At 40.9% G+C, this 23,650-nt stretch overlaps 1 protein-coding gene across 6 annotated transcripts in view; it reads left to right on the top strand.

Annotated features, from left to right (window-relative positions):
* TTC39B (tetratricopeptide repeat domain 39B) overlaps positions 1–23,650 on the top strand; it is a 181,268-nt gene that overhangs the window by 67,675 nt on the left and 89,943 nt on the right. For all 6 annotated transcript variants that reach the window (XM_073345444.2, XM_073345443.2, XM_073345448.2 and 3 more), the window contains one exon: positions 22,411–22,445. Coding sequence is in view for 4 of the 6 variants with exons in the window: in XM_073345448.2 (XP_073201549.1) it covers positions 22,411–22,445 (35 nt within the window). In the remaining 2 variants the exon portion in view is untranslated. The remainder of the gene's footprint in view (positions 1–22,410; positions 22,446–23,650) is intronic.

Below are 23,650 nucleotides of genomic sequence, written 5' to 3'. Positions count from 1 at the left end.
TTTGTTCTTGTCTAAACCAGATGAAGTTTTGCATATGTTTTGAGAGCAGCTTTGAGGTCCTTGGGTCTCTATACTCCAGTGCTGAAGAAGACAAAATGTCATCCTCAAAACCAGCCTAGGCAACAATAGTACCCTTTCTGTCAGGCAGATCGGTCCAGAGAAGACAAAGGTTAAGGAGTTATTTCTCCTACAGAGTCTCTTCATCTTGGTGGCCTCAGGTGTAGAAGTGGCCGATTGACTATTAAGTCAGCGACAACAAACCACTCAGCCTGGATCTCACTGGCACTTTCCCACCTTTCCAAGACTGGTTGTCTCATTTCCTACATGCTTGGCAGTTCATTACCTTGGACAAGTGAGTGCTAAACATGGTGGAATTGGAATATATCCTCAGTTTCTTTCTACCCCCACCACATTTTCAGGGATCTCTCACAAATCTGTACTAAGACAAGAAGTGCAGCCCCTACATACTTTGGGAGCCATAGAAGAGTTGCCCCTTCTATAGAGGCAGGGATTTTATTCCCAATATTTTGTAATACTCAAAACCAGAAGAGACCACAGACCCGTCCTTGATCTTCGAAACTTAAACAAGTACATCATGAAGATAAAGTTCTGCATGGTCTCCCTGGCTACAATTATCTCTCCCCTAGATTGGGGTGACTGATGTGCTGACCTTGACTTACAGGATGCATACTTCCATGTGGCAATGCATCCTGACCCCAGGAGGTTCCTGAGACCCTTCATAGGAGAAGACAATTATCATTTCACTGTCCTGCCTTTCAGCCTATCATAATCACCAAGGGTCTTTACCAAGCAGATGGCAGTAGTGGCCACTTACTTCCACAAGAGAGACATTCATGTTTAACCTTCTCTGGACAACTGGCTTGTTTGGGGTCACTCCAGACATGAGGTACAGGCCTCTGTCCATCCAGCCCTGTGTCAGTTTGGTGCCCTTGTCTTGAAGTTAAACAAAGAACAGACATCATTGCCTCTACAAAGGATAGAATTCATCAGGGCAGTTCTTATTCAACCTTGGCCAGGACCTTTCTTCCTGTTTTCCAGATTTCAGACTATAGGGGCCTCTGTGCGTTCAAGGATCATCCTCCGACCACTGTAAAGAATTATCTTAAGCTCCTGGGTCACATGATAGAATGTAGATATTTCACTCCTCACACCAGGTGGTACCTCAGACCTTTGCAGGCATGGCTCTGGTCAGCCTATCGTCTTCAGATTCACCATCTAGATAAGCCAGTATGCATCCCAGACAGGGTATTGTCATGTCTGACTTGATGGATAAGCCAAGACAGCCTGTGCAAGGGTGTTCCCTTTTTCCCCTCCTCTTTCTACCATGACTTTGGTAACGGATGCCTCGGTCCCGGGGTGGGGAGGGCATATGAGCAACCTTCAAGCTCAAAGTTTGTGGACTGCCCATGAAGCCAAGCTACACATAAATGTGGTTGAATTGCATACAATGTTCCTTGCATGTCAGCAGTTCCTGCCTCACATTCAGGGCAAAACTGTTCATGTGCTCACAAACATTACAACAGTGGTCTTTTATGTGAACAAGCAAGCTCAGACAGCCTCTGTCAGGATGCAGTCAAATTGTGGAATTTGTGCAGTCAGAGCTTGGTCACTCACCAGCGTCTCTCCTGCCAGGGGTTCAAAATAGCCAGGCAAATCATCTTAGCAGATTTTTCACTTTGGACCACACATGGTCCTTAAACATAAACATTCTAGCATGGTGTTCTGCATAGGGTTTTTTCCAATCATGGACCTGTTTGCAGCTCAGCAGAACAGGAAAGGTCCCCAGTTCTGTTCCAGGGTGGGTTCAGCCCCAGACCAATATCAGATGTTTTCCAGTTTCCATGGGGCAATGACCTGCTCTGAGCATACCCTCCAGTGCCCCTCATTCCCTGGGTCATGCTCAAGCAAGATCATGGCAGAATGATTCTTATGGCTCCAGCCTGGCTGAGACAGACATGGTATTTAGATCTTCCCAAACTGTTCACTCGGGATCCCTAATTGATACCATTAACCAGAGACCTCATGATACAGAACCGTGGTTGGCTGCGCCCGAATCCTTAAATGTTGCATCTGAAAGCATGGTTTGTTAGTGTTGAATGCCGAGGAGGCACATTGCTCAGTGGCAGTCCAGAATGTTCTTAACAGAAAACCTTCCACAAGAGCTACTTGCTTAAGTAAGTGGAAGCTTTTTTCCATCTGGGTGGCCTCCCACAATGTGTCCCCAATTCAGGCTACTATTTAAACATTCGTGGACTATATTTTTCACTCTAAGAAGTCAGGTCTAGCACTGAGTTCCATTAGGGTACATCTGGTGGCCATCACAGTGTTTCACCCTTCCATAAATGGTAAAACAGCTTTTTTCACCATATCATGACCAGTTTCCTCAAAGGTCTAGATGGGTATTTGACAGGTGGAAATAACCTGTCAAATACCCATTGCCTTCCTGGGATTTGAATTTGGTATGGTATGTGCATATGGACCCTCCTTTTAAGCCTTTTGGCATCATGCTTGTTTCTACACCTGTCAGCAAAGGTAGCCTTTTAGTGGCCATCCCCTCTGCCAGGAGGGTGGGAGAGCTGAATTCATTGGTCACTGATCCACCATATACAGCTTTCTGCAAAGACAAGATTCAGTTTAGACTAAGGGTTCCCAAACTTTTGCCAGCACTACCCCATTTTAATGTCGTATTTCCTGTTGGACACCAGACAGCATGGAAGACATCATTTTGAGGTGCAAAATGATGTCCTCCTCACAGCATGACCTCATATATGCTAGGTCACACCACATGGAGGATGCTATTTTGTAGCGCAAAATGGCATTCTCCACACACTTGGGATCACTGCAACCCCATCTGATGATGACTAGACCCCACTTGGCAACCACTGGCTTAGACCACCCTAAGGTGTGGGGTTTTTTTTCTCCTGCAAGTGGTGTCTGATTTCCACCTGAACCAGTCTGTCTACCTGTCAGTTTTCTTCACAAGGCCACATATGCACAAGGATGAGTGAAGACTCCCTTCCCTAGACATTAAAGCATTGGCTTTTAACCTCTATGTGACCCGTTGCGGTTTCTTCCCAGCTCTTCATTTCTTATGGAGAATGTATGAGAGGTCATCCAATCGCAACTCATAGACTCTGAGTAGATCATTAGCTGTATTACAATATATTATACTATCAAAGGAGTAACGCTTCCTGACTGAGTCACAGGGCACTTGACCAAAGCGCATTTGACCTTGGCAGCTTTTGTGGCACATGTCCCAATAATTGACATCTGTAGAGCAGCAACATGGTCTTTGAGTCATACTTTTGCCAGACATCATGCACTATCTGCGGAATCAAGAGAGGATGCAAATGTAGGCAAGGCTGTCCTACAGTCCCTCTTCCAATGAAACTCTGAGCCCTGCCCCAGGACATAACAGCTTGGTAGTCACCTACATTGAAATGGACATATGCACCCCCTCAAAGAGAAAATGATTACTTGCCTTCTTGTAACTATTTGAGAAGTATTGCATGTGTCCATTGCATGACCCACTCTCCTTCCCTGATTCATCGGAGTCTATCATGGTTTCTGGTGCAAAGAGAGCAAAGGAGGGGAGGGTTGACTCTGTCATTTATGCCCTTGCTTTGGAGCTTGATGATACGCAGTGCTACCCCAATAGGTACTACTACAGAAAATTTTCTGGCACTGGTGCTTGATATGGTAAAATGGTAACATTTTTTACCATTACCTATCATAAATCTCTAGTACAGCTTGGTCCTACTAGTCTTGTGTTAGTCCAGATCACAAAGTGGTATTCCACTTGCTAAAGATCCCAGTTCAATGCACAAGTCAACTAGAGTGAGGGTCTATGATTGCTGTATGATCAACTCTGTGAGCTGCACATCTCCATCTTTGGCTCTCCACATGAACTGTTAAAATATCTTCCACTGCCTCAGACACATCTTGCAAAGGCTTCAGCAGGAAACTTGAATTCTAAAAAAATATCAGTGCTCTGGTAATGGTAATTCTAAACTCTGAAAAAAATGATGCAAAATGTACTGGTTAAGTAGCTTTGGGGTATGGGAGATGATGAGATTTCTCAGTTGAAACTCAGTGAGTTGGAGTAGTGCTGATGTGCTAGTCTGTTTATGTCTCTCTACTGGTTTTCCCATACCAGTTTAAATCATTAGGGCTGTTCCACTAAAGCATTTGCTACTTCCTGGGCCCTGTGGTGAAATCTCTGACCAACTCTGTAGAGCAGCTATGTTCTTGCTGAGCTATTGCATCTAGATATAATTGCACTGGGTGAAACAGTATTTGGGCAGAGAGTGCTCAGAATAGTCCTAGGGCTGCTGCTATTTTTGGGAGGAGGGAATAGTTTTCTTCCTGTTTCCCTTACTTTTATATTGTTTCTTGCTCCCTTTCACTTCGGCGTAAGTATTTAGTGTGTGGTCCCATCCCTGGGCTGGACTTTGCTAATCAGAGTCTATATCATGTTGGAGCTTGACATAATTTTTCTTCTTTGTTTTCCATGGCATGGCAACACTGGGATGTATCTTCTCTCGTTTGTCACAACACTCGGGCAATAAGTAGCCAATCCAGATGCGGGCTTTTTTGTGTCCAGATTCTTCCTCCTTCTGCTTGTTTTAAAGTGGAAAATCAAGAATTAGCATCTAGATAAACCTACTCACTTTTGCCTGATAAACTTTTGCTGGCTATATATTCAACCAAATGAAGTAAAACAGCCCTTCAAAATACATTTCAGTTTTTATCTTGGACGCTTTGCATCAGAAGTATTGGAGCCTGATATTCTGAGTGATATTCAGAAAAGTGGGATAGTACCAAAAAATTTTTTTTATATATTTTTTTTAACAAAGGAAAATTAGGATGCAAACTATTCCATTCCAAAATAAAATGGGACATTTGAAAACCATGGTCATATGAGTCACACCCTTTCTTAACACTTGTTTTTAATAAGTAAAACTAGCAGTCAGAAATAGCTGTGTTTTCCTGTCACTGCCCATTTAAGTAACAGTTGACTTCTGTCCTTGTGTGACCCAATCATTGGATTGTTAGCACATAGACAAAAGGTGTCCATAACGATTATGTTTCACAGGTCAAGTTCTCAAATTGCTTTTCTTTTTTTAGTCGGTAACAGCTTATGTTCATAAGAAGTTAATCCTATGTTCATAAGAAGTTAAATAGAGTCCCAGTAATCTGTAGACACATTATCGTATTTCTCACATTTAAAATGAAAACAAATCCCAGCTTAGGCCTGTGTGCTTATCTTCGTATTTCTTTGCCAAGCAGCATTAAACTTTCCTTCTCCAACTTCAAACATCCAATAAACTACAAGCACATCTCTTCTAAACTATTTCCTTTGATTTGACTAAAGAATTGGCTAAAAGTAAAGAATAATTGGTTCATATTACTATAGCAGTTGGAAGAAAGATGTGGTATGTAAGTGCAAGGTGTTAATTTGACCACTTGTGTCCTTTTGGTGTTCATGGAAGTTTGATTGTCTTGGACATTCTCAAGATCTGTCCTTCCATACCTGACCACAGGTTTTCAATGCCTGCCTTTCACAGAAAGGGAGTCACTTTTAGTGCAACATGAAAGCATCTTTGACACTCTTTAAGCAGCAGATATGCAAAAATATAACTATGTAGAACATGGGTCGGCAACCTTTTAGAAGTGGTGTGCCGAGTCTTCATTTATTCACTTTAATTTAAGGTTTCGCGTCCCAATAATACATTTTAACATTTTTTAGAAGGTCTCGCTCTATAACTCTATATATTATATAACTAAACTATTGTCGTATGTAAACAAGGTTTTCAAAATGTTTAAGAAGCTTCATTTAAAATTTAAATTAAAATGCTGATCTTACATCGCCGGCCCGCTCAGCCTGTTGCCGGCCTGGGGTTCTGTTCACCTAGGCCGCCAGCGGGCTGAGCGGGGCCTGTGGCCAGGACCCCGGCTGGCAAGGGGCTGGTAGCCAGAACCCCAGACCGGCAGTGGGCTGAGCGGCTCCTGCCAGCCAGAGGGCGGGGGGCAGAAAAGAGTGGGCTGGGCCGGGCAGGAATTTTAATGGCACGGTGCTGTCTGCCAGGGTCCAGCAGACAGCAGCATGCCATTAAAAATTGGCTCATGTGCCGTCTTTGGCACGCGTGCCATAGGTTGCCAACCCCTGATGTAGAATATAATGCAGGCTTCTTTGCTCACATTTTTAATCCTCCTTATACAAAAGATATGCTGTCTACTTAGTCATTGTGATACAAACTACTTGAAGGCTCTCTTGTTGCTTTTAATAATACCACAGTAAGCTAGTTTTAAAATGACTAATTTTATAGTTTTCTCTAACATCTTCAAGTTTGGCTTAAACAATAAAAATTGATGCTGAAATATAAGGTGGTAATAAAATAATATACAAAACTGTGTGGGGCAGTTACGGTAACTATATGCACAATACCTGATCCAAACCCACAAAAGCAAGGGAATGAAAAGTAAGTCATCTAACGGGCCAGGACATAATATCTTCAACCACAGGCACACAGCTTAACATTAACTACTGTATACCATAGACATCACAACCATAACTCTGCCCTCTTCAGCATTCCTTTCTCCATATACTTATTTCCCAAACTACTCTTTCCTATTGCTCTGGATGTTTGATGTGGTAGTGTTCTGTGAAGGGATAGTTTGGTAAAGGGGTTTGATGGAAGACTGGCATGCCTAGAAGGGCACAGTTAAGGTTATGAGATTGAGTCACAATAGAGTTTTGTTTTTTGTGGGTTTGTGTTGGGTATGTTAGGTGTGTAGTAACCAAAAGTGCTTCACAATTAAGATCTTCGTATATTAATTTCCTTGTTCCTTAATGCTTAGGTTGAAGTTTGACACTGCACAAAGGTGGGGGGAGGGGTAGACCTGTAGGGTGGATGTAAGTGCAACAGCTGATGAAGACAACTTTATGCACTAGCAGCTTTTGCACAACTTATGTGTCAGGAGCTGTAATAAAAACACTCTCTCAAATAGAGCAAAAAAACCTTACTCATCAGCAACTACAGATGTCAAACAACTGGAAAAAATGATCTGAAATCCAATTAAAAAAAATAAAAACTCCTTGTTTGCACCAAATCTACTCAAGATACACCTCTCTGACAAACTTTTTCTAGATAAACAATGAGCAATAAGCTTTGAGCCGGGGGTTGGACGAGATGACCTCCTGAGGTCTGTTCCAGCACTAATCTACGATTCAGTGGAAGGATGGCCTCCAAAGGAAAAATGTTTGTTTAGAGCCAAAATTCAGTCTTTCTATTAAAAATATCAGAACAGAAACCAACTGAAGCTCTATAGAAAATTTAAAGGAACTAAAAAGCCATGCATGAAAAATTACACCAAAAGGCCATGTATTTTTAAAGACAACTAAGGTTATATGCCACCCTTTAAGTCCGTTTTTAGAATTTAGCCCTAACTTAAGTCACTCGTAGGGTACTTCCATAATTATATAATTTACACTTCAGTACAGATTCCCACACTCATGGTGTACGAAAGGGTACCACATCCCAGAGCCCTCTTCAAAGATTTTGGGCTTTGCGGGTGGTTTCAACTGTATTTCAAGCACCCACTCTGACACTTTTGGCTGCTGAAGCAGCAAGTTGAAACCCCGTGCATTTTCTTGACTTCCCTGTTTGTCAGTCATTTTCTTGTCTGTTTTCCTTTCTTTGTCAGGAGGCTTTTTATTGTAGTTAAAACTTAAGTTCTCCCCAAAATTAAATTTTTGGGATTTGTTTTCTACTGGGCTGGCAGAGCCCTGGAAGAAAGCTGGATTTCAAACCTGCCCTCTTTGTTGTGGGTAAGGTGTCTAACAGATCTCTATATCTGATTTATTTGCTGCTTAGATGAAAAGCATTTACCCAGTAAATGTAGTTTAATCTGCAGTTTACTAAAATTTACTACTATCACCCGTGATTTTTTCCATCATCCCTGGACAGAGTCAAGCTCTTGAAGCTTCTAGGACAGATTTAGAGCCTGCTTTAGGCTCTTCTTTGAAGTCCTGTCCTTGGGATAAATACTTTAAACTAGGGCTGTCAAGCAATAAAAAAAAAAAATTGTGATTAATTGTGCTGTTAATAATAGAATACCATTTATTTATATATTTTTGGATGTTTTCTACACTTTCAAATATATTGATTTCAATTACAACACGGAATGCAAAGTATACAGTGCTCACTTTATATTTTTGATTTAAAATATTCGCACTGTAAAAAATAAAATAGTATTTTTCCATTCACCTAATACAAGTACCATAGTGCAATCACTTTATCATGAAAGTTGAACTTACACATGTAGAATTATGTACAAAAAAAACTGCATTCAAAAATAAAACAATGTAAAGCTCTAAAGCCTACAAGTCCACTCAGTCTTACTTCTTGTTCAGACAATCGCCCAGATAAACAAGTCTGGTTACAATTTGCAGGAGATAATGCTACCCGCTTGTTTACAATGTCACCTGAAAGTGAGAGCAGGCATTCTCATGGCATTGATGTAGCCAGCGTCACAATATTTACATGCCAGGTGCACTAAAGATTCATATGTCCCTTCATGCTTCAACCTCCATTCCAGACGGCATGTGTCCATGCTGATAACTGGTTCTGCAAGAAAATGATCCAGAGCAGAACGGACTGACCCATGTTCATTTTCATCATCTGAGTCAGATGCCACCAGCAGTATGTTGATTTTCTTTTTTGATGGTTCGGCTTCTGTAGTTTCCGCGTCGGACTGTTTCTCTTTTAAGACTTCCGCAAGCATGCTCCACATCTCGTCCCAGATTTTGGATGGCACTTCAGATTCTTAAACCTTGGGTCGAGTGCTGTAGTATTTTTAGAAATCTCACATTGGTACCTTCTTTGCATTTTGTCAGATCTGCTGCGAAAGTGTTCTTAAAAAGAACATGTGCTGACTCCTCATCCGAGACTGCTATAACATGAAATATGTGGCAGAATGTGGGTAAAACAGAACAGGAGATACACAATTCTCCCCCAAGGAGTTCAGTCACATTTTTTTGATGAGCATCATCAGCGTGGAAGTATGTCCTTTGGAATGGTGACCGAAGCATGAAGGGGCATGCGAATGTTTAGCATATCTGGCAGGTAAATACCTTGCAGCACCAACTACAAAAGTGCCATGTGAACACCTGTTCTCACTTTCAGGTGACATTTTAAATAAGAAGCAGGCAGCAATATCTCCTGGAAATGTAAACAAACTTGTTTGTCTTAGCGATTGGCTGAACAAGAAGTAGAATTGAATGGATTTGTATGCTCTAAAGTTTTACATTCTTTTGTTTTTGAGCGCGGTTATGTTAAAAAAAAAAAAAAACCAAAAAACAAAAACAAAACTACACTTGTAAGTTACACTTTCACAATAGAGATTTCACTACAGTACCTGTATGAGGTGAATTGAAAAATACTATTTCTTTTGTTTATAATTTTTACATGCAAATATTTGTAATAAAAAATAATATAAAGTGAGCACTGTACACTTTGTATTATGTTGTAATAGAAATCAGTATATTTTTAGAGAAACACAGAAAAACATCCAAAAATATTTTAAATATTTCAATTGGTATTCTGTTGTTTGACAGTATGATTAATCGTAATGAATTTTTCTTGAGTTAATCACATGAGTTAATTGCACTTAATTGACATCCCTACTTTAAACGAACACTATAAAGTAAATATGACTTTTCAGCATACATTCAAGCTTTCTTGTGGTCTGACATTGATTCTTAGTGTACATTATTAACTTCAAATGATGTGTTGTGTTGCGGTTTGGGTGAAACCTTGTTGAGGCTGGTGGGCTTAACAGCTGTCCCTCATTCAGAATAAGCATAAGAAACATGGAATAAGATAGCTAAAACATTAAGAGCCATGATGCAAAACACAGGTCCACGTACACCAGTCAGGAATCTGAGCTTTGTGGAAGGAGTCTTCACAGGATGCAAATGTAGGCAGATGGGTATTGTTTGATGGAGAAGTGCATGTGTGAGAGGGAGAAACAGCAGAAAACCCAGAGAAGCTGACTAAGAAGGCAGCAAGAAGGCACCAATGACAGAAAAGCACTTGTAGCTTGACCCTGGGAAAAACTGAGAGAGCGCTTTTGGGCAAAGTGTTGATGGGAAAGGGTCTTGGAATTGTGAGAAAAAACTGTCTCTAGTTGTCTAATTTCTACTGTGTTCAGGGACTTTGTAAATAAACAGGATTACATTTAAAAAAAAAATCTGATTCCATCATCTGTTTCTCCCCGTAACTGAAACAACCTACCAGACCCCAAATCTTTGCTAACAGTATTCTACTGAAAGGTATTGTTGCATTCATTTATTCCCTCATTGGTGTCCTCTTTCTTACTGGGGAGAAGTGATAGTGAAGAAGTACGTCAGGAGAATTTTCTCTTACCTATTTTATTTCTTTACTCCTCAGAACTGCTGTAAAAATAGTTTCTCTCCATTCACAAAACCACGCTATCAGACACACTTAGATTCACTTGAATGCAACTTTAAAAATGATACCTGTTTTGTGCTGCTAATAATTTTTTTTAGTTAGCCATTTTTACTAATAGCAAACCATTTTTATTACTGTTAAAACTGTGGTTATCTTATGCATCCAGGGCAAAACTTAACATTCAGTTAATCTTATCGCACTAATACACTCCAGGGGATGTCTTATTGGCCCATTGCCATGCAACTCTGGTGTTTTATTAGGCACAAGGCTCTATGCCATAGGCCTCCAACTAGTAAAGACCAGTAGTAATAGACCAGTGAAACATGTTCTGCCATTCCTTCATACAGTTCTATGAAAATCAGATTTAAAAAAAAATTAAAAAGGATTCTCTTAAATATATGTTCATTGTGGAAAATAGTAATGGAAGGAGAGAAGACAATAATACTAAAAATCAATAGATAACTTAAGTGTTTAAAAATTCACAAGAAACTACTTGATCTGTCTTTTAAGCTATTATCCTGCTTTTCTTTTTCTTCTTTTTTCTTCGCTCTCGTCCCCTCCCCCCCTACATCCTCCCATAGGGTTCAGCAGTTTTTTACAGTCTCCTTGGATTTCTGTTGTTGGTCCATGTGAGCAACTGCTCAAGAGCCTGTAGACTAGGGATTTAAAAGCAACTTTCTTCCCTGTTTACTCATACCTAGTTATTCCTTCTTTGCAGTAGTGCTTTCTTGGCTCATGTATGCACTCTCTCTTCCTCTTCAGTCAGGATCTTAAAAAGGTAGAATCAAAAGCTGTTGATGAAACCGTGGAAGTACAAAGTATTTCATAACTAGGAAAGCAGTATGGAAAGCGGAGTAGTAGGTGGGAAGGAGTCAGCAAGCACTGCAACAGAGTACAGGTAGTGCTTTCTCTTTCAAAGGTAACATCCAACTGCCTTGTTGATAGTGCTTCCTCCCACGCACACCATGCAATGGAAACTCACAATTTTCTCTTTTTTTTTGTAGTGCAAATGAAGGCTTATCCTACCATTCACCAACCTGTAAATCTAAACTCTGCAGTAAAATGTTACAAGTGTACTCACTGAACACCAACAGTACAAGAACAATAAAGAGTTCATAAAAAGCCGATTTGTCTCAGCAAATATCAGTTTTGTTTTGATAGACCTGCAAAATAAGTGGATGAAGGAACAGTTGATTGTAAAGCATCTGATAGCGTTTCACTAAATAATTTCCAACACCAGAAGGAACAAAGAACTAATACAAATATACCTATACAGAATAGAAATTTGGCCAGAAAATAACAAAACTGGAAGATTGGAAAGGCATATTTCATGCCAATCTATAAAAATGGGAAATAAGGACAACCCAGGGAATTACAGACCAGTCAACTTAAATTCAGTACCTGGAATAGCTCTAGATATTATCTAAGATAATAGAGCAAATAATTGAGGAATCAATTTGCAGACATCTAGAAGATAATAAAGTGATAAGTAACAGTCAACATGGTTCGACACAATTTAGTCTTGACAAAACCAACCTAATAGTTTTCTTTGACAGGATAACAAACGTTGTGGGTAGTAAGAAAGCGGTAGATGTGGTATATCTTGACTTTAGTACGGCTTTTGATGCTGTCTCACATGACCTTCTCCTAAACAAATTAGGGAAATACAGCCTACATGGAGCTACTATAAGGTGGGTGTATAACTGGTTGGAAAACCATTTCCAAAGAGTAGTTATTAGTGGTTCACAGTCAAGCTGGAAGGGCATATCAAGTGGGGTCCCTCAAGGATCAGTTCTGGGTCCACTTCTGTTCAATATCTTTATCAACGATTTAGATAATGGCATAGAGAGTACATTTATAAAGTTTGTGGATGATACCACGCTGGGAGGAGTTACAAGTGCTTTGGAGGATAGGATTAAAATTCAAAATGATCTAGACGAACTGGAGAAATGGTCTGAAGTAAATAGGATGAAATTCAGTAAGAACAAATATAAAGTACTCCATTTAGGAATGAACAATCAATTGCACATGTACAAAATGGGAAATGCCTGCCTAGGAAGGAGTACAGTGGAAAGGGATCTAGGAGTTAGAGTGGTTCACAAGATAAATATGAGTCAACCATGTAACACTGTTGCAAAAAAAAGCAAACATTCTGGAATGTAGGAGTGTTGTAAGCAAGACACAAGAAGTAATTCTTCTGCTCTACTCTGCATTGATAAGACCCCAGCTGGAGCATTGTGTACAGTGCTGGGTGCTACATTTCAGGAACCATGTTGACAAACTGGAGAAAGTCCAGAGGAGAACAACAAAAATGATTAAAGGTCTAGAAAACATGAGCTATGAAGAAAGATTGAAAAAATTGGGTTGATTTCGTCTGGAGAAGAGAAGACTGAGAGGGGACATAACAATGTTCAAGTACATAAAAGATTACTACAAGGAGGAGGGAGAAAAAATGTTCTCCTTAACCCCTTCAGGGAAAGACAGGGCATGGGCAAAAGTGATGCAAGTGATTTATGGGAGTTCTGTTGAGAGCTGCTAGTGGGTTTGAAGCTATCCTAGGTTTTTTGCGTTTTGTCAAAGGCTCCTAGAATAACCAGGACAGGTTTAAAGAATACTTTATTAGAGATCTACATCTAGGATGCTACATCCTAGGCAGCACAAAGCCCACAAATCTGACTTAAGAGGAAAGAGTAAAAGAGTTAAATATGTATGTTGTAGCCAAGCAGAAACTATGTTGAAGACATCAGCTAAGGGGTTCAAAGATATAAACACAAACCTTTTTAAATATAGGTTAATGGGCTATAATGAGGAATAATAATTATTATTCATGTTTACTACTGTTTTGCTGATGGGCCAGTGAAGAATGAAGCCCCATTGTGCTAGGCACTCTACAAATGTGGAGTAGTAAACGGTCCCTGCCTCAAAGAGCTTACAATTTAAATATGAGATGGAATTTTAAAAAAGGTTAAGAGCTGGTTTTAGGAAAGTTTCCTGTGTAACAACCAAGGCAAATAGTGGAAGTTTGGCACACTAAAACTGTACTGAACAAAATACTAGTAAATGTACAGTAGTGAAGAATATACTTGTCATACTGGCTGGATTTGGATAGGTCTCTTCTACCTCTTGATTTGATTAATGTTTTAATGGACACTTTGTAATTAAACTTCTCCTTCTTAGCCAGACTACTTTAAAAACTTATTCAGCATGGTTTTATGCCAACTTCAGTTGACCTGAAAGCAGAAGTGAAATCTGATCCTAGTGCAGTCCCAAAAGTGCCAGAAAATCCTGAGGGTGAATAGCAGTATCATTCCTTGCCCCACCCCCCCCGCCTTTTTTTTCTGGTGTAAATTTCTCCCTCACTACCAAGATAGTGGGATTCTAATCTGTTTTATTTTTGTTCTTACACTGTCTGTCATTGTGGTGTCTGATGTAATTTTACACTTGTACCAGCTTGGTGAACTCATCTAAAATTTTCTTTTATATCCACTTCTCTTCCAACAAATCTCTTCTTCCAGCGTCCAAATGAAATGTTATAACTTCAGAATATAATTCGTTTACTGCTATCACCTGTTGGAAACTTTATTTGCATACCACACTTAATGTGATTGTATAATAAAAAAAAAAATCTCTGAGACACCTTTAATCTTGTCTTGTGCCACTTTGTTGTTGTGGAAGGATTCATAGATGAATGTCTTTGCCATGCCCTTTAGAGGCTGCTTTATTTACTCTGTCAAGGTTCCTTCCCCACTCTGAACTCTAAGGTACAGATTTGGGGACCGGCATGAAAGACCCCCTAAACTTATTTCCAACAGGTTAGGTTAAAACTTCCCCAAGGCACAAAGTCTTTGCCCTTGGATTAGGTAAAACGCTGCCACCACCAAGTGTTGTAGACAAAGAACAGGGAAAGGACCACTTGGAATCCTGTTCTCCCAAAATATTCCCCCAAGCCCTACACCCTCTTCCCAAGAGAAGTCTTGATTCTCACTAATTGGTACAGGTGAACACAGACCCAAACCCTTGGATCTTAAGAACAATGAAAAATCAATCAGCTTCTTTAAAGAAGAATTTTACTTAAAGAAAAGGTAAAAGAATCACCTCTGTAAAATGAGGATGGTAAATACTTTACAGGGTAATCAGATTCAAAACACAGAGAATCCATCTTGGCAAAACGTTAAGTTACAAAAAGACACAAAAACAGGAATACACAATCCCTCCAGCACAGCGAATTTACAAGCCATTAAACAAAGAAAACCTAACGCATTTTCTAGCTAGATTACTTACTCTCTAACTCCTGTAAAGTTAGTAACAGCCGTGTTAGTCTGTATTCGCAAAAAGAAAAGGAGTACTTGTGGCACCTTTAGAGACTAACCAATTTATCTGAGCATAAGCTTTCGTGAGCTACAGCTCACTTCATCGGATGCATACTGTGGAAAGTACAGAAGATCTTTTTATACACACAAACCATGAAAAAATGGGTGTTTACCATTACAAAAGGTAATAAGCTATTACCAGCAGGAGAGTGGGGTGGGGGGAGAGAAAACCTTTTGTAGTGGTAAACACCCATTTTTTCATGGTTTGTATGTATAAAAAGATCTTTTGTACTTTCCACAGTATGCATCCGATGAAGTGAGCTGTAGCTCACGAAAGCTTATGCTCAGATAAATTGGTTAGTCTCTAAGGTGCCACAAGTACTCCTTTTCTTTTTACAGGAGTTGGAGAACTTGCATCCTTGATCTGTTCCTGACAAAGGTATCACACAGACAGACAAAAACCCTTTGTCCCTCCCCTCCAGATTTGAAAGTGTCTTGTCCCCTCATTGGTCATTTTGGGTCAGGTGCCAGCGAGGTTACCTTGGCTTCTAAACCCTTTACAGGTGAAAGGGTTTTGCCTCTGGCCAGGAGAGATTTTATAGCACTGTATACAGAAAGGTGGTTACCATTCCCTTTATATTTATGACAACTATCCTTTTCTAAATTTAAATTCTTGAGTTGAGCTCTTCTCCAAATAAGAACCAATGAAAATCTGTGGGTCGCAACATAAACTAAAATCATGTACTGAGCATTCTCATTTTCAGACCTTATGTTTCACATGGCACTTGTATTTATAATAACATTTCATGATTGTGTTGCCCTATGCATTTAAAATAGCTGGATGATTTTGGGGATGTATGGATTTTATTATTTCAATGTACCTGACTGTTCAACTTTTATCTTTCACATTGAATTGTATGTAATGTGAAGATGTTAGCAAAAATTGTAATATGATTATCTGCTGATTGCCTTAAAGCTTCAAATTGAATTGTATCTGTTATATAACACTTCACTTTTAATTTTGCCACCTATTGAACAGGACTTCAGTTGATGGTAAATGATAACTGACTTAATACTTGAAGAAAGATGTAATATAAATGCGCCTCAAAGCATTTTAAAAAAAACTATGCATAATCAGGCAGAGATGTGAAGAAACCCTAAATCTGATCTGGAAAGAGTTATTTTGGATTCCCCCACTATCACTCCCTTTCCTGATAGTTTAATGTGGGATAGGTATCTTTACTGTCATGGTCCAGGGCTGGGGCAGAAAACTACTTTGCTACTCTTACTGCTTTTTCACTTTCTTTGGTGTGTGTGTGTGTGGGGAGGGGGCTTCTGGGTGACATTGTAGTAACTAACCACACTGTGAAAGGGTGCTGATAGTTGCTATAATGTGAGCCTTTTGGAAGCCAGCACCCATGTCACTTAAAACACCCAGGGCACTGAGTGTAGTTAGAGTAGAAGGGACTTAAAGTAGTTTGGGTTTGGAAGGGTAGAAAGGATCACTTGCACTTATAGGGAGCCTGATGAGTTAATCAGGTAATTAGCTCACCAGCAGAATAGCTCTGAGAATAAACCAAGCAGTATAAAACGCTGCTATGTTTTGATGTACGTAACCCATAAACAGCAATAAAGATATTTGGTGGACATCACCTGCTGGACTTTGTGTGCTACTAATTCACAAAGAGGGTCTATCAGCCAGGGTCCCTAGGAGCTGAAGGACCTGCCGTCCCTTTTGTGTGTCTCCTTTCTCCCATATGAAATGAAACAAACCAAACAAAAAATCCAGAAATCAACAAATTAAAACCAGAAATCAAACCCAACCAACTTCCCCACACATGCTGTGGACCCCCCCTCTTCCCCCACTATTTTTGGTGGTTCATGGGATATCTCATTGAAATCTCATTTGTGCAGAGGATAGAATGGGCCTGGTGTACACTGACCTGCAGCAGTGAAAAGGCTTTTTGAAGTCGCTCCCTTTTCCTCTCTTGGTGCCCACAGGGGAAACAATGCTCTTTCCCTTTCAATTCCACTTCTGGCCATATGCTGGTCTTCTGACTAGTAGATAGTACGTAAACAGTGCAAGTCCTATGTCTATATGTGTGTAGAAACACTGTTAATGTAGCTTAACATTTTAATCACTGTGATTTTGTAATAGCCACATATCATTCAGGAGCTGTGTCACCCCAAATGAATGCCAATAAAATTTATACTTCACATAATATCATGTATCAGTTGGAATATGCTACATATATTACAGAAGTACTATTTTAGATTTTTTTAAAAAAATATTCAGGTGCTTTTCCTCTTCTTGTATAGCCAATCAAATGTTATGATTTATGGAGTCAAATCTCTCTCACACAACTTCTTAGGGTGAGAAGGAAGAGCTGTATGTCTCATTGGCAATCTGGGGACTCAACTTGTTTTAATAGTACTGTATAAAGCTTCCATTTGTATCTCTGCAGGGTCATGATATTATCTGTCTTAAACCTGTTTCTGGTTCTGGGCTGAAAATTGCCTGTCCTTGTACCATAGACAGTATAATTATGGTGGGAAAGGAGAACATTCTGTGGCAGGCTTTATTTTATTTTTTTAATGATGGCTGTTTGGAGTTACTCTGAAGTTTAGAATGTTACATGTAGATGGGGAGCTCGGTTAGTGGACACAGTTCCATAGATTCCAAAGCCAGAACACAGGCCATAAGGACTTTCCTAAAATAATTCCTGTTCGAATTAGAGTTGATGAGTGGTGGCCAAAAGCATATGTTAAATTATATTTATCATTGATATTGTTAGCACATGTGGGGCATGTATATGTATAATTCACTCTTGTTTCCCTTGACTGCTGTTCATTCTTATCTTATAGTTTTAAATAATAGAAACAAGAACAAGTTTTTTATTTCCTTTGCTCTGTGACTGTTGTTCATAAAGAACAGTCAATTGAGGACAGTAAGAGTCAAACTGAAAACCCTCTAATATGTTCATATACAAAGTGATATATATCAGAAAGACCTTGAGAATGTTATACAAACAAAATATGCTTTTTCAATCATAGTACAAAAGTTCACTTTTACCTTCTTGAATGTAACTTCCTTATGAACACCAGCTATATGGAGCTATATAATCTCTCCATAAAGGTCCTGATTGTGCAATTTATCCATGAGTGTAGACAGAGGGCAAAAATGATAGCACTATACTTTGGGTCCTGATCTTGCAAATGCATATGCATGTGCTTAGCTCAGCCAGAATGAACAGAATGGAGCAAAACCCAGTGGCAGCCAGACAGAAGCAGGAGCTAGACAAAGGTATTCTAATTTTTTAAAAATTCATTTCACCTATCATTGGAATCTGCTAGTCTGTCAGGGTTGGGACTTCTGGGTTTTTCTGTCTTTTACAAGTGTTAGAAGTAGGCAAGAGGTTCCTCTTTTGGACTTTCCCATCTTGGTACAGACTTTCTGACAGCACCTTCTTACAGGTACCTAGTAAACTGCATGAGTCTTGCTCACCAGGCTTATTTCTACACTATAGCAGAGGTTTCCTCAATAAGCTCTCAAAGAGTGTTCTTTTCTTAAGCTATTTTGCCATTTTCTTCTTTCTCTAGCTTGACCTCAGTCTGACAAAGAGAGGGTGTTCAGGGAAGCCTGGGGACTTTTAGCTTCAGTAGTAGAGCCCTCTCCCTCCCCCCCCCCCCCCCCCAGCAATTCAGTGAGGCCCAGGTAACAACATCAAAGGATTTATATTCGTGTGTTCAGCTCCATGTGTAGCAGCCTGCTATCTCAGCTCAACTACGTTATTTTATGGCAGGGGTGGGCAAACTTTTTGGCCTGAGGGCCACGTCGGGGTTCTGAAATTGTATGGAGGGCCAGGTAGGGAAGGTTGTGCCTCCCCAAACAGCCTGACCCCCGCCCCCTATCCACCCCTTCACACTTCCCTCCCTGTGACTGCCCCCCTCAGAACCTTCGACCCATCCAACCGCCCCTGCTCCTTATCCCCAACTTCCCCCCTCTGGACCCCCCCATCCAACTATATCCCCATCCCCTGAACCCTTTGCCCCTTATCCAACCCCCCTGCTCCCCGCCCCCTTACCATGCCACTCAGAGCAGCAGCCCCACCGCTGTGCTGCCTGGCAGGAGCTCGCAGCCCCGCTGCCCAGAGGGCTGGTGGCACAGCGAGCTGAGGCTACAGGGGGGAGAGAGGACAGCAGGGGAGGGGCTGGGAGATGGCCTCCCCAGCCGGGAGCTCAAGGGCCTGTCAGGACAGTACCATGGGCTGGATGTGGGCTGTAGTTCGCCCCAGCCTCTGTTTTAGGGGCTTGTCGTGACCAAGTCCTTGGCTGTTTGTCTTTTTCTGTTCTGGTCTTTCTCTGCTTCTCCAGTTCCAGGATTATGGCAGCCAGCTGGTTCTCTTGAGAAAATAGTAGATTCCAAATGATCCATCAATAAAACCTCAATTTTAATTGCATTCATCTGTTTACTCCCAGTGATTGGAGGATAGTGTTTCACTGGTTCCAACTCTCTCAGTAATGTGAAGCTTGATGGAGCAGAAGATTCCGCTGATACCAAATGATAAAATTAGTTTCCTTACTTGAAATTTTGTCTTTCCTGAATGGAAAATAACTTACATTTTTTACTTAAAGGAAAATAACATATTTGGGCATTTGCATGTGTTAACATCACAGTGGAGGACTTTAGTGTAATTTATTACTCAAAGGCAAATCAAAGTTATCATGTGGCAGTTAAAATTAGTACCTAGCAATTTATTATAGCATTTGAAGTTACTTGTCAGATACATTTCTAATAAGCATTCACTAAGAAATCAAAAGTTCATACAATAAAGGCCCAACTTCCTGGATTGTTACTGTATGATAACTTCAGTCACATGATGACATGCTTATGCACAGTAGTATACATCTAAAATGCTATCTATACTCCACCCAAAAACAAAAAAACCCTGGTAATATTCCAAGGTTTTGCATTACTTTGACAACTGGGAGGTGGGGAAGCTTGGATGGGTGGATATCTTCATGCAGTCATGGGTTTAACAAATTTCTCAAGTTGCTTCTTTTTTACCACTATTCCATCTGTCTGACTTGGGTTGAACTTTGGGTAGCTGGTTTATTTTCATCTGACAGTTTATTTCTCACAAGTACTGTGCCATCTCTGAGGCAAATTTGCTTTTGTCCACTCAGATCAGTGTGAAAAGTTGGGTATTATTTCTCTTCCATTAAGGCCTTGGCAATGAGTGTGTTTGGGAAGGGTGCAACAGAGACATTCATGGGGCTGCTAATTTAAGGGGTCATGACCCATTTACAGCCAGACTGCTGACATTGGCAGCTTCTCAGAAACCATGATGAAGGAAGACTTTAATTGCTGTAGTGCCCAGGCTGCTTCCTCTGATTGCTGTTTCTCCAATTATAACAGCAGTCTTTTCCCTTAGGTCCTCTTTGAACTACTTCCTTATGACATGTTTCTAGTGGCACTTCAGAGGGAAAAGGATACTTCCTCATTCAGCATCTCTGCACCACTGGCTTAGAATGGTTTCTGACTATAGGAAGCTACTGGATCGGTAGCTCGGCTTGAGACTGGGACATTCTACAAATACATTAGAAGCAAGAGGAAGATCAAGGACAGGGTAGTCCCATTTCTCAATGAGGTGGGAGAAAGACAATAGCAGAAAATGTGCAAATAGTAGAAGTGATAAATGACATTTTTGTTTCAATTTTCACCAAAAAGGTTAGTAGCGATTGGACGTATAATATAGTGAACATGGGTGAAAATGAGGTAGGATCTGAGACTAAAATAGAGAAAGAACAAGTTAAAACTTACTCAGGCAAATTAGGTGTCTTCAAGTCGGCAGGGCCTGATGAAATGCATCCTAGAATACGCAAGGAGCTGACTGAGGAGATATCTGAGTCATTAGTGATTATCTTTGAAAATGCATGGAAGATAGGAGAGATTCCAGAGGACTGGAAGAGGGAATCTGTAGTGCCAATCATAAGTGCCTATAATAAGGACAACCCAGGGAATTACAGACCAGTCAGCTTAACTTCAGTATCCAGAAAGATAATGGAACAAATAAGCAATCAATTTGCAGACATCTAGTAGATAATAAGGTGATAAGTAACAGTCAGCATGATTTATCAAGAACAAATTGTATCAAACCAACCTAATAGGGGCTTTTTTGGACAGGATAACAAGCCTTGTGGGTAGTCGGGAAGAGGTAGGTGTGGTATATCTTGACTTTAGTAAGGCTTTTGATACTGTCTCGCATGACCTTCTCATAAACAAGTTAGGGAAATACAGCCTAGATCAGGGGTGGGCAAACTGTTTGGTCCAAGGGCCACATCTAGGTGAGGAAACTGCATGCAGGGCCATGAATGAAGGGCTGGGGCAGGAGGTTAGGGTGCAGGAGGGAGTGCAGGGTGTGGGAGGGAGTGCGGTGTGCTGGAAGGGGCTCAGGGCAAGGGGTTGTGACACAGGAGGGGTGCACGGTGTATGAGGGGGCTCGGCAGGGGGTTGAGGTACAGGGAGGGGTGTGGAGTATGAGAGGGGTTTCAGGGCAGGGGGTTGAGGTGCCGGAGGGGTGCGGGGTGGGGCAGGAGGGTTGCAGGGTGCAGCAGAGGGCTCAGGTCAGGGGTTTGGGGTACAGGAGGGGTGTGGTGTGCAGCAGGGGATCAGGGAAGGGGGTTGGGGTGCAGGAGGGGTGCAGGGTGCAGGAGGGGGCTCAGGGCAGGAGGTTGGGTGCGGGGTGCAGCAGGGGGCTCAGGACAGGGGTTCGGGGTGCAGGCTCCATCCCGTCATCGCTTACCTTGAGTGGCTCCGGGATGGCAGCAGGGCTAAGGCAGGCTCCTAACTGTCAAGGTCGTTAAGCACTAGAGCAAATTGCCAAGTGAGGTTGTGGGACCTCCATCATTGGAGGTTTTTAAGAACAGGTTAGACAAACACCTGTCCGTCATGGTCTAATTATTACATAGTCCTGACTTGAATACAGGGGACTAGACTAGATGACCTACTGAGGTCCTTTCCAGTCCTACGTTTCTATGATTGCTTGATTTAAAGGACTGGGGAAGAGGAGGAGGAAGTGACTGTGGGAAAGAATGGAGAAAAGACTGATGGGGAGAGTACAAGTTTTAAATTGCCTCTTCACTAGTTAACGAATCCAGTTGCCCTGTAGGCCACTTTTAGATCCAATTTTCTATTAAGTATTTCCAGTGAAGCTTTTATAGTTATTATCTTAAATATATTATTTATCCCAAGTATAGTTTTTATAATAGAAGGTGTGAGCCTAAGGTGACCACTGGACCATAAACTTCAGCTGAAAGGACAGCTCTGCTTGTGGGGTGTGATGGGAGGTCTCACTAGTTCAACTCCATATTCTAATGGCAATAAACTATGGTAGGTGTTGGTTAATAGGCTAAAGTTGTAACCAAAGCATGCACCAGTAGCTTACTAATAAATACCCAATTGTGAGTTATTTCTCTAGTGGTAGAATAAAATCAATCTGATTCTGTAGCTGTGTGGCTTTTTGGCATCACTTCATTAAAAAACAACACACATGCACCCTTTCTATTTATTGAAAAGTCATTCTTGGCTTATTTTTTTGCAGGAAAACTTTGAAGATGCCTTTGAAAGCATCCCAGTGTAAGTGCAATTTTACTATTTATATTTTCCATTTTTAAATATAGAGTCATACAGAGTGCTAAATTATTGTTGCCTAATATGCACCACACATTTCTGTGTGTTGGTAAAATCAGCTATTGTTCACTTGTACACATGTATAGTGACCATTTATATTTCCAAAACCAATGATGCTCTTAAAGGATGCCTCAGCCTTGGTGTATGTGTGATTGTAAAGCATTTGGTGTTTCCTTACACTCCTCCTTTATAATTTTCATATTTGTTGGCAAAGTAGTTCAGTGCCATACTGACAGCTCTGGAGAATCTCATGAAGAGGTGCAGTATGAACAGTGGAAAAGTTACCATTAGATAGTCTTCTGATGGAAATTACTTTCAGGCCCTATCTTTCTTTATCATATTTGGCCAAGCAAAAGACCTTGAGCAGGGATTGTTCCACCCATGCATGACTGTGTGCAGACTTACCCTCTCCATGCATTAATGGAAGTGAGGTTACATGCAGTAGTGGCACAAAATTGCACATAAAGAAAAGTGATCAGTTCCCCTCCAACTGTATGGGAACTACATAAGAGTTAACATTTCTTGTTGCTGTATTAAATAGTGTTGCAATAGCACATTTGATGATCTCTCTTACTATGCAACTGCACTGTCAACAGATTCTGGCATAGCCATCCCTGAGAGGACTGTAGGTGGAAGTTCCAGTGCTAAAGAGCTGGAATTATGGCCTCTATACCACCCTCCAGCCCTGCTACTAGTGTAGACGGTGAAGCTGGAGTGGTGGAAGAAGCATGACCTAGCCCAGTCTTAAGGCTGCTCTAAGTTATACTGGGGGAACAGTCCATCGCAGAAAGGGATGAGGACTGGGGCAGTGCAGAGGCCACCTTTACACTGGAGAAGAGACTTAAGACGGTAAAGCTCTTAAATTCTGATACCAATCATGGAAGTCTGTATCGATGGTTTCAGGAGAATCAGACCTGAACTAGGCAGGTGCCTTAATCCTAAAGCCAACTTTGTTAGGCAATGCACAAATCTGAGAGCTCACAGGATGAGCCTCTGATCCCATCCTTCATGGGTCTGAGCTCTCCAGAAGAGTATAATGCCTTCTGAAGCGAGTGATAGATAAGGCTGCACTACTCAGAACCAAGGAGGAAGAGCTACTATATACTAAGCTTAGGAGAATGCAGTTTGAGTAACTGTTGTACTGAACTCAC

This window comes from Lepidochelys kempii, chromosome 5 (assembly GCF_965140285.1).
Source record: "Lepidochelys kempii isolate rLepKem1 chromosome 5, rLepKem1.hap1, whole genome shotgun sequence".
Classification (NCBI taxonomy): Eukaryota; Metazoa; Chordata; order Testudines; family Cheloniidae; genus Lepidochelys; species Lepidochelys kempii.
Note: the sequence above shows the minus strand (reverse complement) of the source record. Positions and strands in the feature narration are given on the sequence as shown.